This window comes from Chiloscyllium plagiosum, chromosome 20 (genome assembly GCF_004010195.1).
Source record: "Chiloscyllium plagiosum isolate BGI_BamShark_2017 chromosome 20, ASM401019v2, whole genome shotgun sequence".
NCBI classification, from domain to species: Eukaryota; Metazoa; Chordata; class Chondrichthyes; order Orectolobiformes; family Hemiscylliidae; genus Chiloscyllium; species Chiloscyllium plagiosum.
Window position 1 is genome coordinate 15,238,736 of NC_057729.1, and position 14,970 is coordinate 15,253,705.

The 14,970-nt window shown below is 39.7% G+C and overlaps 1 protein-coding gene across 3 annotated transcripts in view; it reads right to left on the minus strand.

Annotated features, from left to right (window-relative positions):
• The window catches only part of LOC122560041 (docking protein 5-like), a 424,638-nt gene that overhangs the window by 30,783 nt on the left and 378,885 nt on the right, over positions 1-14,970 (minus strand). For 2 of the 3 annotated variants that reach the window (XM_043710214.1, XM_043710213.1), the window contains one exon: positions 2,511-2,631. In XM_043710214.1, coding sequence (XP_043566149.1) covers positions 2,511-2,631 — 121 coding nt within the window. Of the gene's footprint in view, positions 1-2,510; positions 2,632-14,970 lie in introns of those variants that run through there. The other variant, XM_043710215.1, reaches the window with a different exon arrangement.

A 14,970-nucleotide genomic window follows, 5' to 3' on the forward strand; every position in this document is an offset into this window, starting at 1 on the left:
GAGTCAATGGATGGAGGGCTGGTTTACGTGCTGGACTGGGCTGTGTTCATTACTTTCTGTATTTTTTGCAATCTTAAGAGTAGTTGTTGCCATTCCACACTGTGATGTATCTACACAGGATACTTTCTATGGTGCAGCTATAAAAATTGGAGTCCTTGAGGACATTTTGATTTTCCTTTGCCTCAAGAAAGAAGAGACGTTATTGTGCTTTCTTGACAGTTGCATCAATGTGGGTTTATCAGGGAATATTATTGATGACCATCACTCCAGGAACACGACACTCTCAACCATCTCCACCTCAGCACCTATTGTTGCATACAGGGCAGACCCTCCACTCTGCTTCCTGAAGTCAATGACCAGTACTTTCATTTTGCTGATGTTGATGGAGAGATTGTTATCTTTACACCATGCTGTTAAGCACTCAATCAATCCCTTTCCTGTATCCTGTCTCACAGTTGTTCGAGATCTGACCTGCAATGGTGGCATCATCAGCAAATTTGTAAATGGAGTTGGGGTGGAATTTGGCCATAGAATCATGAGTGTACAAGGCAAATAGGAGGGGGGACTGAGTACACAGCTTTATGGGCCACCAGTGTTGAAGATTATGGTGGAGGAGATGATGTCACCTATTCTTACTGATTGGTCTATAGGTCAGGAAGTCAAGCATCCAGTTACAGAGGGGAGAACCAAGAGTTAAGTTCTGGAATTTGGGGATAAGTTTGTTTGGAATTATGCTGCTGAAGGCAGAACCTAAGGCTAATTTGGACTTCAGATTGTAGTAAGGAGAGATTAAATATGTCTGCAAATACTTCCGCCAGCTGGAATGCAAAAGATCTCAGAGCCAGTCATTTTCTGTGGGTACACTCTGAAGAATGGGGAGAAAGTGAGGACTGCAAATGCTGGCGAGTCAGGGTCAAAGCGTGTGGTGCTGGAAAAGCACAGTAGGTCAGGCAGCATCTGAGGAGCAGGAGAGTCGACGTTTCTAATGAAGGGCTTATGCCCGAAGTATCGACTGTCCTGCTCCTCGGATGCTGCCTGACCTGCTGTGCTTTTCCAGCACTACACTCTTCGACTCAAAATCTCAAGAAGGCTGATCTAACATCTGCGGTGGTGACTCTGGGTACAAGGCTGTTTGGATAGGTGACATTTTTCACTGACCTACCTCAAAGCGAGTGTAGAATGCATCAAGTTCATCGGGTAGGATGCACTGTTGCTCATGATTCTGTTTAACTTCGTTTTGTGACCTTAATGTTGTGTGAGCCTTGCCACAAATAATGGGTGTCTGTGTGGATGATCTGGGTTGAGGATTAGGTTGGAATTGCCTCTTGCCATCTCTGAAGGCTTCACAAAGGTCATACCTGGATTTCCTGTTAGGTCAGGTTGCCCGACTTGTACGCCTCAGACCTGGAGGGAGTGGATCTCCCAGTTCGTCCATGGTTTCCGGTTGTAAAACATTCAAATTAACTTCTATGTCCTATAAATATGGTGGCTATAAGAGCAGGTCAGAGACTGGGAATACTGTGGCAAGTAGCTTGCGTTCTATCTCCCACAAACCTTGTCCACCAGCTACAACAAAATAGTGAGGAGCATGACTAAATACTTTCCACTTAATGATTTACATCATGGTGGTCAACTCTGCATGCAGAATTACTTGGTGTGGTTCAGGAGCTCCATTTTGGTACAGCGTGGGAGTCTTTTTAACATTAGATGCAAAGCAAAAACTGGGGACTGGGTAAGTACACAATTTTCTGGTACCTTTCATGAACCACCTGAGCTTTTCATTCCTGCTTGCATCTTCCAATACCCCCTATACAGGCAGCTTCCAGAGGTCATTGGCCATCAGCAATTATTGCCCAGTTCAGATGTCAACACATGTCATCTCTTTATTTATCAACGTACTTGATGGGAGTACCATCTGAAGTTAACCCTCAAAGTGCTCGTCCAGAAACTGTAATGTTCGTGCTGATGGATGTGTTTGAAAGGTGGTATGAAGAACCAACTAATTCAACAATTCGCCCACTTAAGCCAACACTGCCGTCTCCCAGTTAATTCAAAATTCACAGATATAATGCACATTAACTAAACCCCATCTGAGCATAGATAAATTGAAGGGATGTTAGTTTATATCTTGCAATATTTTCTTGGAGCTGAGAGTCATGACGTTTTCTTGTTGCTTCCTTGTGACAGACACATTGTGACATTCATAGCAGAACCCTCATAAATCATAGGGGACCACATAATCTCTAAATTTATAATACAGGGTAAGGGCCCTTTGAGTGCAATAGGGGTGTTCCTCCTTCTGTGATAACCTCTCTGAATAGGTACTTGAGAAAAGATCAATAATGCAGCAATTCCAAAGTCACATGACTTGTAAATACTGCTTCAACAATGAGCCACTACACTCATGACTTTATATTAGGTATTTTTGACCATTATGTATATATATATATATATATATACTTCCAAAGATTTTCACTTACCAGTTTTCCACAATGCTTCATTGTACCTACCTTCAAAGATATGGAGTTGGTTTACACTATGTTGTCTTGCAATGTGTTGCCAGTAGGCACTCCGAGGAAGAGGCATTATTGTACCCAATGAGGCCGTTCTTTCATTTCCTTTGATCTGATGCTGGAAGAGAAATAGGTTGAAAAAATCATGAATTGAAAACATTATACAGAAGTAACTTATTTGCACTTTGAATTACCAAAATAAATTAACCTACAGACACTTGAATAATACACAAAGGAGATCATAACAATCACTCATGGTAAACTGATAATTAGTACATGGAACAGTACAGCACAAGAACAGATCCTTCAGCCCACCATGTCTGTGCTGACTATGATGCCACTGTGAAATAATCCCATCTGCCTGCACATAGTCTGTACCTCTCTATTCCCTGCCTGTTCATGTATCTGTCTAAATGCCTCTTAAACGTTGCTCTTGTATGCACTCCTACCACCTCCCAACACCTATCACCTTCAGTATGAAAACCACTTGCCTTGCACATCTCCTTTAATTTTTTTTTCCTCTCAATGTAAATCTATGGTCTAGTATTTGACAGTTTCAGCCTGGAAAAAAAAACTTCAACTTTCCACTCTATCCATGCCTCGCATAATTTTATATACTTCTATCAGGTCACTCCCTCAGCCTCCGATACTCTAGTGTAAACAATCCAATACTTTAATTAATACACTTCAATCCAGGCTATGTCCTGGTAAACCCCTTCTGCACCCTCTCCAAAGTGTCCGCATCCTTTCTATATTGCAGAGACAAGAACTGCATATAGTACTCCAAATGTGGCCTGACCAAAGTCTTATACAAGTTTTATACAATATGCCTTGCCAACGTTTATAGTCCATGCCCGAAACAATGAAGGGAAGGATGCTGTATACTTTCTTCATCACCTTATCCATTTTCAGGCAGCTATAGATTTGGACCACAAGATCCCTCCGTACATCAATGCGTCTGAGCGTCTGGCCATTCACTGTATACTTTCCTCTTGCATTTAACCTCCCAAAATGCATCACAATGTGGAGGAGCTGGTGTTGGACTGGGGTGGACAAAGTTAAAAATCACAAAACACCAGGTGTTGAAGCTGATGAAGTAGCAGTTCTCTGAAAGCTACTGCTTCCAAATAAACCTTTTGGACTATAACCTGATGTTGTGTGAAATTTAACAAAATGCATCACTTCACATTTGTCCAGATTAAACTTTATCACCCATTTCTTGACCCAGCTTTCCAGCCAATCTTGTTGCATCCTTTGATATCCTTCCTCACTATCCACAGTTCCACCAATTTTGTGTCCTCTACAACTTGATAATCCGACCACCAATATTTCATCCAAATATTTAATGTTACAAGCAACATAGGTCCTAGTACTGATCCTTGAGGAACATCACTGGTCACAGGTCTTCAGTCAGAAAAACTGTCCGCTGTGGCCAAAGCCAATTTTGTATCCAACTTGCCAACTCATGACGGATTCTATGTGATTTCATCTTCTGGAGCAGCCTATCATGAGGGACCTTGTTAAATGCTTTAATTAAGTTCATGTAGACAACATCCACTGCCTTAGCCTTAGCCTCATCAATTTCCATTGTCACTTCCTCAAAAAAACTCAATCAAGTTTATGAAACAAGAACCTTCCCTGCATTAACCAATGTTGACTATCCCTAGTAAGTCCAAACTTTCACTAACTGGCATGATGGGATTTGACCCCATAGCCCCAGAACATTACCTTGGGGTTCTGGATTACCAATCCAGCGACATTACCACTTTGTGATGCTTATCTCGGAAATGTAGTTTAAAAGTTGCTAATTGAAGAAGCTATAATGCACTGAATGCGCTAACACAGATGTGGAGGATAGAGGGGTGAAAACAATTGCAGGTCTCACGCATTGAAGTTCGAGCAAACCCCTTTGTGCTTGGCTGTTTCCCACGGTAGCCATGTAATGCTCTCAGGCCTTTAACTGGCCCGGAGTAGAATATTCACTCCCCTTGGAGAGAAAGTCTCACCTCTAAGCACTTGTTGGCTTATCCAATGGCTGCAGTTCTGTCACCCTATCAATGTCATTGGGAGCAGTGGACAGGCAGTCTCAACGAGGAAGCACTGAAGGGGCACAGATTTTCAAGCCTAGGTCTTTCTGGGAAAAGGCTGGTGACCACAATGAAGGGTGTGAGAAACCGGGATCTATGCGCTTGTTAAAGGGGAGGGGAATAACGGCTCTGAGTGATCCTTGAAGGGGTCAGCCAAGAGGCACTGGATGCAAGAAAAGGGGTACCCAATCATTCCCAACTTGGTTACAAGGTCGCCAGGGCACTGACTTCCTCTGCCATAGGCAGTCGTCAATAACTTAAGCATCTCTACTGATCAATGAGTAAAAGAGCTGCTTGATGTTCACGTGCCATTGGCAAAATACATGGTGGGCAGTTGGACAACGGGCATGGCACCACTCTATTGGAATCCAATTTTATGCCCTCCCATCACTTGCCATCCGTCCCTTTCTGCACCCCTCCCAACCACCAATAGATCATCAAAGGCAGCCCCTTAAGTTCTCAAAGTGCCTCAAAACAACATCCTTCTAGAGTTACATACATTTAAAAAAGGGAGTGTGAAAGTGAAATGAGTGACTCAGTCATTCTTTCTTGAATGACTTAGCTTCTTGTCCTTTGCAAAAAAAAACAGAAGGATATTTGAAAATGAGTGACAAGTGAGAAATGGTGCCCTTTCTCATATAATGGAAAATTCTTGGAGTTCTTTGGAGTGAACTCAGCGAAGTGGAACATCTTTGAAACTACCATGCTGTTAAATACAGTTCCAGCGTCACACAACAATATACATACAAAAGGCAGTAAATCCTGCTTATTTTATGGGACACAATGAGCCTCAGAATCTTAAGCAGCTCTCTAATTAATATTAAAAAGGAAGGTTATCTTCTTAGTTGTTTATGATTGAAGCCCTTAGCTCTCAATTAACATGTAATGAGTTCAGGTTATAGATCTGCCACATCAGTTAAATGCTCTTACTTCTAGTTAGGCCTGTTTCAATAGATATTATTGGAATTTAAATGGCTGTATGTTAATAGTAAGGCATCCTATCTGATTATTGGGATGGTCATAGGGTAAACAGATCTGTAGAAGTCCTTTGCAAAATAAACATAATATTTTAAATCTAAAACAAGTATGACTGAATTCTCTTATTGCTTACATAAATTGGAACAACATCATCTGCAGATGCAAGTTAAGTTGAATAATTTAAGGCAATTACCAGACGCACTTTTTATCTCCCAGGTATGTCACTGAAATCTTACTACAATATTAAGACATGTGAATTCCATAAGTGAGAAATGGTGCATAGTTAAAAGCTATGAATGAAGACCTGAAATAATTAGGCTTAAGGTGGTTAGAAATGATTCAAAAAATATAACAAAAGACTGAATGGGAAGATAAATGAATATATTTTCAGACAATAAGGTAAGAAATATTAAGGTCTTTTGTAAGTGTTTTAAAGATAAAGCAATTGTTAAATAGAGTCCAGCATTTCATAATAAAGTGGGAATGAATCTCTGCAGCATTCTGGTAGAGTTTTAGCTTTATTAAATAATGATGGAATAATAAATGTAAGTGTACAAAAGGAAAATGTTGTATGATAGAGATCACCATGGAAAGAAAGTGGGTTTGAAGAGTTTTGTGTGAAATTCAAGGTGGATAAATTATCTGGTAATCAATTTGGACAGATAACAGCAGTGAATGCAGTAACTGAGTGTATAGAGATTGCCAGAAGAAACCTTCCAAGGTGTCTCTCAAAGAGGACAAAGGAAAAAAAAAGCTATATGAGGAAATGTGATAAAATGTATGGAAGATTTCCTAACAGATAAGGAACAAAATGGTTAGTGGGTGGTGTTCAGAATGCAGAAATGCTGGAAAGCATCTATGATTCAGTCTGGTCCACTTCTGTTCTCATATAAATAGCGCAGGGAGCATGGTATGGAAATTTGCAACTGACACAAAAGTAAAGGAATTGACAATAAGTGAGATCTTATCGAAGGGTATACACAGGAAATGTGAGTGGGCAGAAAAAGGCAAAAGCAATTTAAATCAGAAATGTAAGACATTACATTTGAAAGAATAAAATAAGAAAGTATAAATACAATTACAAAAAAAAGGATAAGCAGAAGAACCTGAAGTGCTCAGTTATCGAAAAATGCAAATACGGGTTGATAAAGCAATAAGAAATTTTTTTAAAAGAACCCAAAAGAACTGTGGATCACAAACAAAAATAAAAATGACTGAAAAAACTCAGCAGATCTGGCAACATCTGTGAGAGAAATCAGAGTTAATGTTTCAGGTCCAGTGACCATTCTTCACAAAAACATTTATTTCATTTTACATTTTGAAGGAGAGAACAAGACTACAGAAATACTAAAACATTGTACAAGGCAACAAATAGTCAGATTGCTCTACAGGTTTGGCTGCTTCAATACAGGAATTTTAGATCCAGAAAAATGATGTAGGAAAAGTTACAAAGAAAATAATTACAAATGGAGGTTGTATGTTCCGCTTTAATTAATGCACCACAAATGGCCCTCAAATTACCTTCCTGATTGCAGGATCCAATTGATGTTAATATTGTTTAATACATTTTGACTCCATCACTTCATTCAAGAGTTCAATTCTCTGATATTAGACCTAAGTTATTTCTTGTGTCAGTATAGGCCATTTAAAGGAAATGTAGATAAACTTTTAAAATAAAAGAAGATACACTATTATGGTGAATGAGCTAGGTCATGGGATTAGTTGTATTGCCTGGCATATTGGTCTGAATGATCTTCTCTATGCTGTGAAATGTAGTATGCTGAAATTTGATGGATCAAAGCAGCAATGGCAATAACACAAGTTACTTGACTTATCCAAATGTAACTAAAGATTTGAAGGATAAATTAACTAACATGTAGAATTGCAGCTACCAAATTAACCAAATGTTACTCAATATTTTGCTGGCCTTTTACAGAAAGAACTCAGAATTGCTTTTCCAGTTTTACTGCCTTGTAAACATGCATTTGGTTCTTTGGATTATTCTGTTGAAATAGTAAAAGCAAGGGTTTTGTCCATGCCAAAGTAATAAACATGTGCTTTCAAAAATTGAGATTTCAGCTGATATTTTAAAATGCTCATTATACATTACTAGTTACTCAATTACTTACTTAAGCAGGCCTGTTGATGCATATATTTTAGTTTGCATTACATTAACCACAAAGCCTTGCTTCTTCTTGACCCAGATATCTTAAAGTTTGTTTACACACTAACTTTGCACAAGAGTGTGACATAACAGGAAGAGACCCAGAATTTCTGTTGACCAGATAATTGTTTCTGTTGTGCAGATAGGAGTTACGCAAGGGGATTGTAGTCAAGGGAATTGCCTGGGAAATTCAACATTTTGCTGGGAAATCAAAGATTCGGCTGCACAATTCCTCTAATCCGAGAACTCTCCAAAGCATCCATTTAAGTCAAACAATTTGAAGAATTTCACTGGAGTTAATAGTTATTCAGGAAAGTTAAGATTATTAAATACCTAGTCTATGTGGCAGACAAAGTTCAATGCAGAGAAGGGTAACTTTTGAACAGGGAACTAATAGACTCAGTCCTTTAAGCCTGCTCAAGCATTCAATAAAATCATGGTTGATCTGATTTTAATCTCAACTCTATATTCCTGCATATCTCCAATGATCCTTCATCCCCTTTCATCAAGAAGCTATCTGCATTAAAGATCCTACATCCACTGCCTTTGAGGAAGGGAATTCCAAACACTCAGAACCTTCAGAGGGAAAAAAAAAAGCTTCTTCATCTTAGTTTTAAAATAAAGGGTTGCTCATTTAAACAATGACCATTAGTCATAGATTCTACCACAAATGAAACTTTCTTTCAGCATCCACCTGTTCAACTCTCCTCAGGATCTTTTATGTTTCAATTAATCCTCTTCTGCTTCTTTTAAATTCCAGAGGATTCAAGCTAAGCCTGTCTCGCCTTTCCATATAAGACAATTTGTTCACCCTAGTAAACCATTTTCTGAATTACAGCCAATGCATTAATATCTGTCTATAAGGACGTGACGGGCACTGTACACAATATTCCAAATACAGTCTCACCAATGACCTGGATACCTGAAGCATAACTTCCCCCATTCTTGTATTCGGTTCCCCTCACAATTAAATATAACGTTATACTAGCTTCTCCGATTATTTATTGTACCTGCATATTAACCTTCCGTGATTCATGCACTATGATGCCTAGATCTCTCCACAATTCAAAGTTCTGCAAACTCTCACTACTTACATATTTATTTTTATTAGTTCTGCCAAAATGGACCGTTTCACACTTTCTTACATTGCACTCCAATTGCCATATCTTTGCCCATTCACTGAACCTATTTATAATTCTTTTGTAGTCTCCTTATGTACTCTTCACAACTCACTTTCCTACTATCTTTGTGTCATCAGCAAATTTAGTTACCATACCTTACATACCTTCATCCAAATCATTTACCTAAATTGTAAAGAGCTGAGGCTGCAGCACTGATTCCTGTGACACCCTTCCAACCTGAAAAAGACCTACCCATTCATACTCTGCTTCCTATAAGCAAGTTATTATTTTATCCATGCCAATACATGCTCCCTACACCATGAACGTCTATCGTTTGCAATAACCTTTGATTGTGGCACCTCATCAAATGCCTTGTTGAAATCTAAGTACAATAATCTGCTAGTTTCCCTTCATCTAGAGCATAAGTTGTGACACCCTTCCAACCTGAAAAAGACCTCCCATTCATACTCTGCTTCCTATAAGCAAGTTATTATTTTATCCATGCCAATACATGCCCCCTACACCATGAACTTCTATCGTTTGCAATAACCTTTGATTGTGGCACCTCATCAAATGCCTTGTTGAAATCTAAGTACAATAATCTGCTAGTTTCCCTTCATCTAGAGCATAAGTCCTTCTTCAAAGAACTCCAAAATTAGTTAAATGTGATTTCGCTTTAGAAAAAAAAGACATGTTGGCTCTGCCTGATTACCTTGAAATTATCTGGGTGCTCTGTTATTAATTCTTTCATAATAGCTCCTAACATTTTTCCTCTGATAGATATTAAACTGACTGGCCTGTTGTTTCCTGCTTTCTAGGCAAAAGTGAGGACTGCAGATGCTGTAGATCAGAGTCCAGATTAGAGTGGTGCTGGAAAGCACCGCAGGTCAGGCAGCATTCGAGGAGCAAGAAAATCAACATTTCGGGCAAAAGTCCTTCATCAGGAACTTCATTCCTGCCTTGTTGAATAATGGATTTACATTAAATATTTTCTAGTCTAAAGGAACCATGCATAATTCTGATGAGTTTTGGGAAATTTAAAACAATGCATCAACTATCTCACTGGCTAGTTCTTGTAAGACTCTAGGATCAAATCTATCAGGACCTGGGAACCTGTCAACTCACAATGTATTCAGTACAGTTTCCCTGGTAATTGTAATTTTGAGGTCCTCACTCCCTTACAATTCTTGATTAACAGCTTTTTCTAAGACATTACTTGCATCCTCTCTTATGAAGACTGATACAAAATATCTGTTCAATTCATCTACGATCTATTTATCATTCATTCCTAATTCTACTGGACCAACGCTTAATTCAGCAACTCTTCTTTTTTTAAATATCTGAAGAAGATTTTCTTATTTTTGACTAACTTACTCTTGTGATCTACTTTTTCCCTGCTTATAAAACATTTACTAAGTTAATAATATATTTTGACCTACCATCTCCCTTTGTAGAATTATGTCTTTTCTTTAATCCTTCTTTGACTTTTTTAGTTAGTCACAAATGGCAGGTCTGTCCCTTAATTTGTTGTCTTATTTTTTGGTTTATATCTATTTTGCGTTTTCTGAAATATCCCCCTTAAATGTTTGCATTTCTATTGACCTACCCTTAACATAAATTGTCAGTTCCCCTTCACCGACTCTACTTGCATGCCGTCATAATTGCCCTTGTTTAAATTCAAAATAGTCTTTGACCATGACTCTTTCCCTTAACTTGTGTGTAAAATTCAATCGTATTACAATTGTCACTAACCAGGACACTTCCATTGTGAAGTTAGTAATTAATCCAAAGTTATTAGTCAAAACTAGGCCGAATATTGCCTTCTTTCTGGTTGGTGCCCTAACATACTTGTCTAGGAATCTGTCCAAAAACATTCAATGAATTCATCCTGTAGATTACTTTTTCCCATCTGATTTTTCCAAGTTTATATGTAAGTCTACATGAAAACTATCATACCCTTGTAACAAGCTCCCATTATTTTTTCTTGGTGCCATGTCCTGCCATGTGGTTGCTGTGTGAAGGCCTGTACACAACTCAAACAAGTGACCATCTGCCTTTATAGTTCCTTATGGCACAGCCTTAGAGTAAAGAGAAGACCTTTTAGAACAGAGACCAAGAGAAACTTCTTCAGCCAGAGAGTAGTGAATCTATGGAATTCATTACCACAGAAGGCTGTGGAGGCCAGGACATTGAGTATATTTAAGATGGAAATAGATAGGTTCTTCATTGTAAAGGGGATCAAAGGCTACAGGAAGAAAGCGGGAGAATGGGGTTGAAAAACCTGTCAGCCATAATTGAATGGCCTAATTTCTGCTCCTATGTCTTATTGTCTCATCTTTACCCAAACTACATCTATATCTTGCTTTCCTGAATTATTGTCAAACCTCTCTTGTGCTAACATCATCTTTAATTAACAGAGCCACTCCTCCACTCTTTCCTAGCTTCCTGTTCTTAAATCTCACATACCCTTTTCCATTCAGGCCCCAATCTAGTTCAACCCACATCTCAGTTATGGCCACTACATCATAACCACTTATCTCAATTTGCAGTAGTAATCCATCTGTTTTGTTTTAGAATGCTATATACATTTAAATACAGTTTAATATTTACATAACAATTATATATAAACATTAATAAGTAAATACTTTAGTCAAACAAAATTGAAAAACAAAATAAAATAGAGGATACAATTCTAAAGGGGCGCAGGAGAAAGGAACTTCAGTGTTTACATACACAAATCACTGAAAGTAGCAGCAGAAGATGAAGAAAACAATTAATAAAGCATTTGGTGTTCCTGACATTATGAATAAAGTGTATAGAGTACAAGAGCATGGAGGTGACGTTGAATTTATACAAGACAGTAATTAGACAACTGCTGGAATATTGTGCACAATTCTGGGAGCCACATTATAGGAAAAGTGTGAACGCATTGTCGAGAGTGCAGAAGCGGTTTACAAGATTGGTTCCAGGAAAGAGAAACTTTAGTTATGAACATGGATTGAATAAGATGGAATTGTTTTCTTTGGAGAGGAGAATGCTGAGAGGAGATTTGAGAGAGATTTATAAAATAATAGTGGGCAGAAGTAAGTAAATCAGAGAAGTTATTGCTACTTGTAAAAGAGAAAAGAGTGAGAGGACATAGATTTAAAGTAATGTGCAAATGAGGCAAGGATAATGTGAAAGAAAGCTTTTCCACATAGTGAGTCGGTAGGGTACAGGATGAACTGCTGGGAAATGTGATGGAGTCAGATTCAACTGAAATACTTAAGGTCAAGATTAGAGTGGTGCTCGAAAAGCACAGCAGGTCAGTCAGCATCCGAATTAGCAGGAAAATTGACGTTCCGGGCAAAAGCCCTTCATCAGGAAACACTTAAAGGGCCGTTGAATGATTGATTAAATAGAAATAGTGTGCAGGGATATCGGGAAAAGGAAGAGATTTGGCACTAGTTCATAGAACCAATGAAGGCACAGTAGGCTGAATGGACTCATTCTGTGCTGTAATAATTCTGTGATTCTATTTTAACTCCTGAGTAACGATTCAACTGATCTCCAACCAAGCTCACATACCTGCAACTGTACCTTGCCCAGATTTCCAATAGCCTCTGCTACTGAACATAATACTCCCTGTCCTTTTTGGATCTACCTGAAAATTCCTCACCTCTGACCTATGTCCCTTCAGGATCTAAAAACTCCTCATCACTGACCTTTGTCCCTTTCTGCATCCCTGGAACCTGACAACTACCTGGGACCCAGCAATTCCCTCCTACGCAATTGGACATGACCCCCTGCCCCTGCCAGTGGACCGAATGCTCCCTCACTTGCCTTTTGGCCCAACCCTATCTGTACTGGACCCAAGCATCCCTGCCCTGCTCCAAACTGGATTGCTATTTTCCCTGCTGCTAGACCACCTCACTCTGGACCCGTCATCCCAAACCCACTGCAGGACCCACTCCTACCTCCACCCCCCTGCCTGACACACTCCCTGCATCTCTGAAATTCCAAATTCCTTTTCAGCACTCCAGACCCAAACCCCTCCCCATCTGTTCTAACTCTCCTCCAGGTCTTGGTACTCCTTTGCATGTTCTGGACTTTGAAAAAAGTAAAACGAAGAAGTTATTGCTACTTGGAAAAGAGAAATGAATGAGAAGGCATAGATTTAAAGTGATTTAAACTCCCTCTCTCTACTCTGGACCTGGTGGCCTTTCCCCACCACTAGACCTGCCTGGGACCTGATATCCGTACCCGCATTCTAGATACCCACCCAGGTTCCTGACTTGCCCACTACCTTCTACCAACACTGGACTCAATTCAATCTATGGTTTCCAATCATATTACTGCCTCACACTTGGGCCCGATTTCAACCCTGCCCTAAGCACCCTCTCGGACTTGACAATCCCATCAGCATATTATCAGACTCGATATCTTACATCTACAACACCAAGCAGCCAGAGCATGGGTAATGATCTTGCAAAGAAGGCAGGGAGCAACTCGGTGTTTCCTCGAACTGTATCACCTGATGTGTGGGCCTAAGGTCCATATATGGCAGCAACCTTTCCCAAATGGAAACCATGCATTGGCACACTAATTGATGTGTGCATTGCTTCCCAGTCACTGTGGCCTTACAGTGTTTGAACTGCAAGAGGGAAACCTAAGATCCAACTAATTATCTGTTATTCTATTTGGTCTGGAATGGTAAATTTGCAGAGACTCTTAAATTCTCCATCAATAGCTATTTTTCACTGGCATTGGTTTCCAAGATTGTGTTTTGGGCTCAGTAAGTGAGAGAGACAGACAGAAGAGCTGCTGTTATTCGTGCATGTTAAAATCAGAGAATCCCTACATTGTGGAAGCAGGCCATTCAGTCCATTTAGTCCACATCAATTCCCCCCCCCCACTCTATTTCTGTAACTCTGCATTTCCTGTGGCCAATCCACCTAACCTGCACATCTTTGGAGTGTGGGAGGAAACTGGAGCACCTGGAGGAAACCCACGCAGACAAAGGGAGAATGTGGAAACACTAGACAGTTGCCCAAGGGTGGAATCAAACTAAGGTCCATGGCACTGTGAGGCAGTAACTACTGAGCAACTGTGCCACCCAAAGTATTGTTTTCTCTTTGCTGCTCAAAGCAAGCTTCTGAAATACGGTTGCACATTCCAAATCTAGTCTTTTTCAAACTGAATATTCCATAGACATGGTGACTCAGTGGTTAGAACTGCTGCCTCACACTGCCAGGGACCCGGGTTCAATTCCCGCCTCGGGTAATTGTCTGTGTGGAGTTTGCACATTCTCCCCCGTGTGTGCGTGGGTTTCCTATGGGTGCTCCGGTTTCCTCCCACAATCCAAAGATGTGCAGGTCAGGTGAATTGGCCGAGCTAAATTGCCCCTGTGTGGAGTTTGCACATTCTCCCCCGTGTGTGCGTGGGTTTCCTCTGGGGTGCTCCGGTTTCCTCCCACAATCCAAAGATGTGCAGGTCAGGTGAATTGGCTGAGCTAAATTGCCCATAGTGTTAGGTGGATTAGTTAGGAGTAAATACAGGGTGGGGAAATGGGTGTGAGTGGGTTGCTCTTCAGAGGGTCGGTGTGGACTTGTTGGGTCAAAGGGCCTGTTTCCATACTGTAGGGAATCTAATCTAATCAAATCTTCATCTGAGTTCAGCGTGAGTAAGACAAGTTTGCTAATTTCTTGATGCCTCACTATGTTCCAGTGCCTCTTAAATGAAATGCAGCTGGCATCAAAGTAGCTATTTAAAAGTTGGCAAGGGCCTTTTTAAAATAAGTTATAGGTTATTAAAATGAATAGATAGCCAAGCAGCAGATTGTGTTGTTGTATTGTCACTGTGTCTATAAGCGAGGACTCTTGGAATGTGAGTTCAAACCCTACCACATATTTGAACAGATTGATTTAAACAATAGATGTAAAAAAAAATTATCTGGTATAAAAGTCAAATAATGAAAACTGACAGTCCATTTTTAATGTGATTGTAACATCTCCCCACCATGAAGCACAAATATGAACAATGCTGTACAACTCTATAACTCTAATATTTTATTGGTTTGTATATGATGAGTATTCCATTACTAGGTCAAGTTTAAAGAACAATATGGA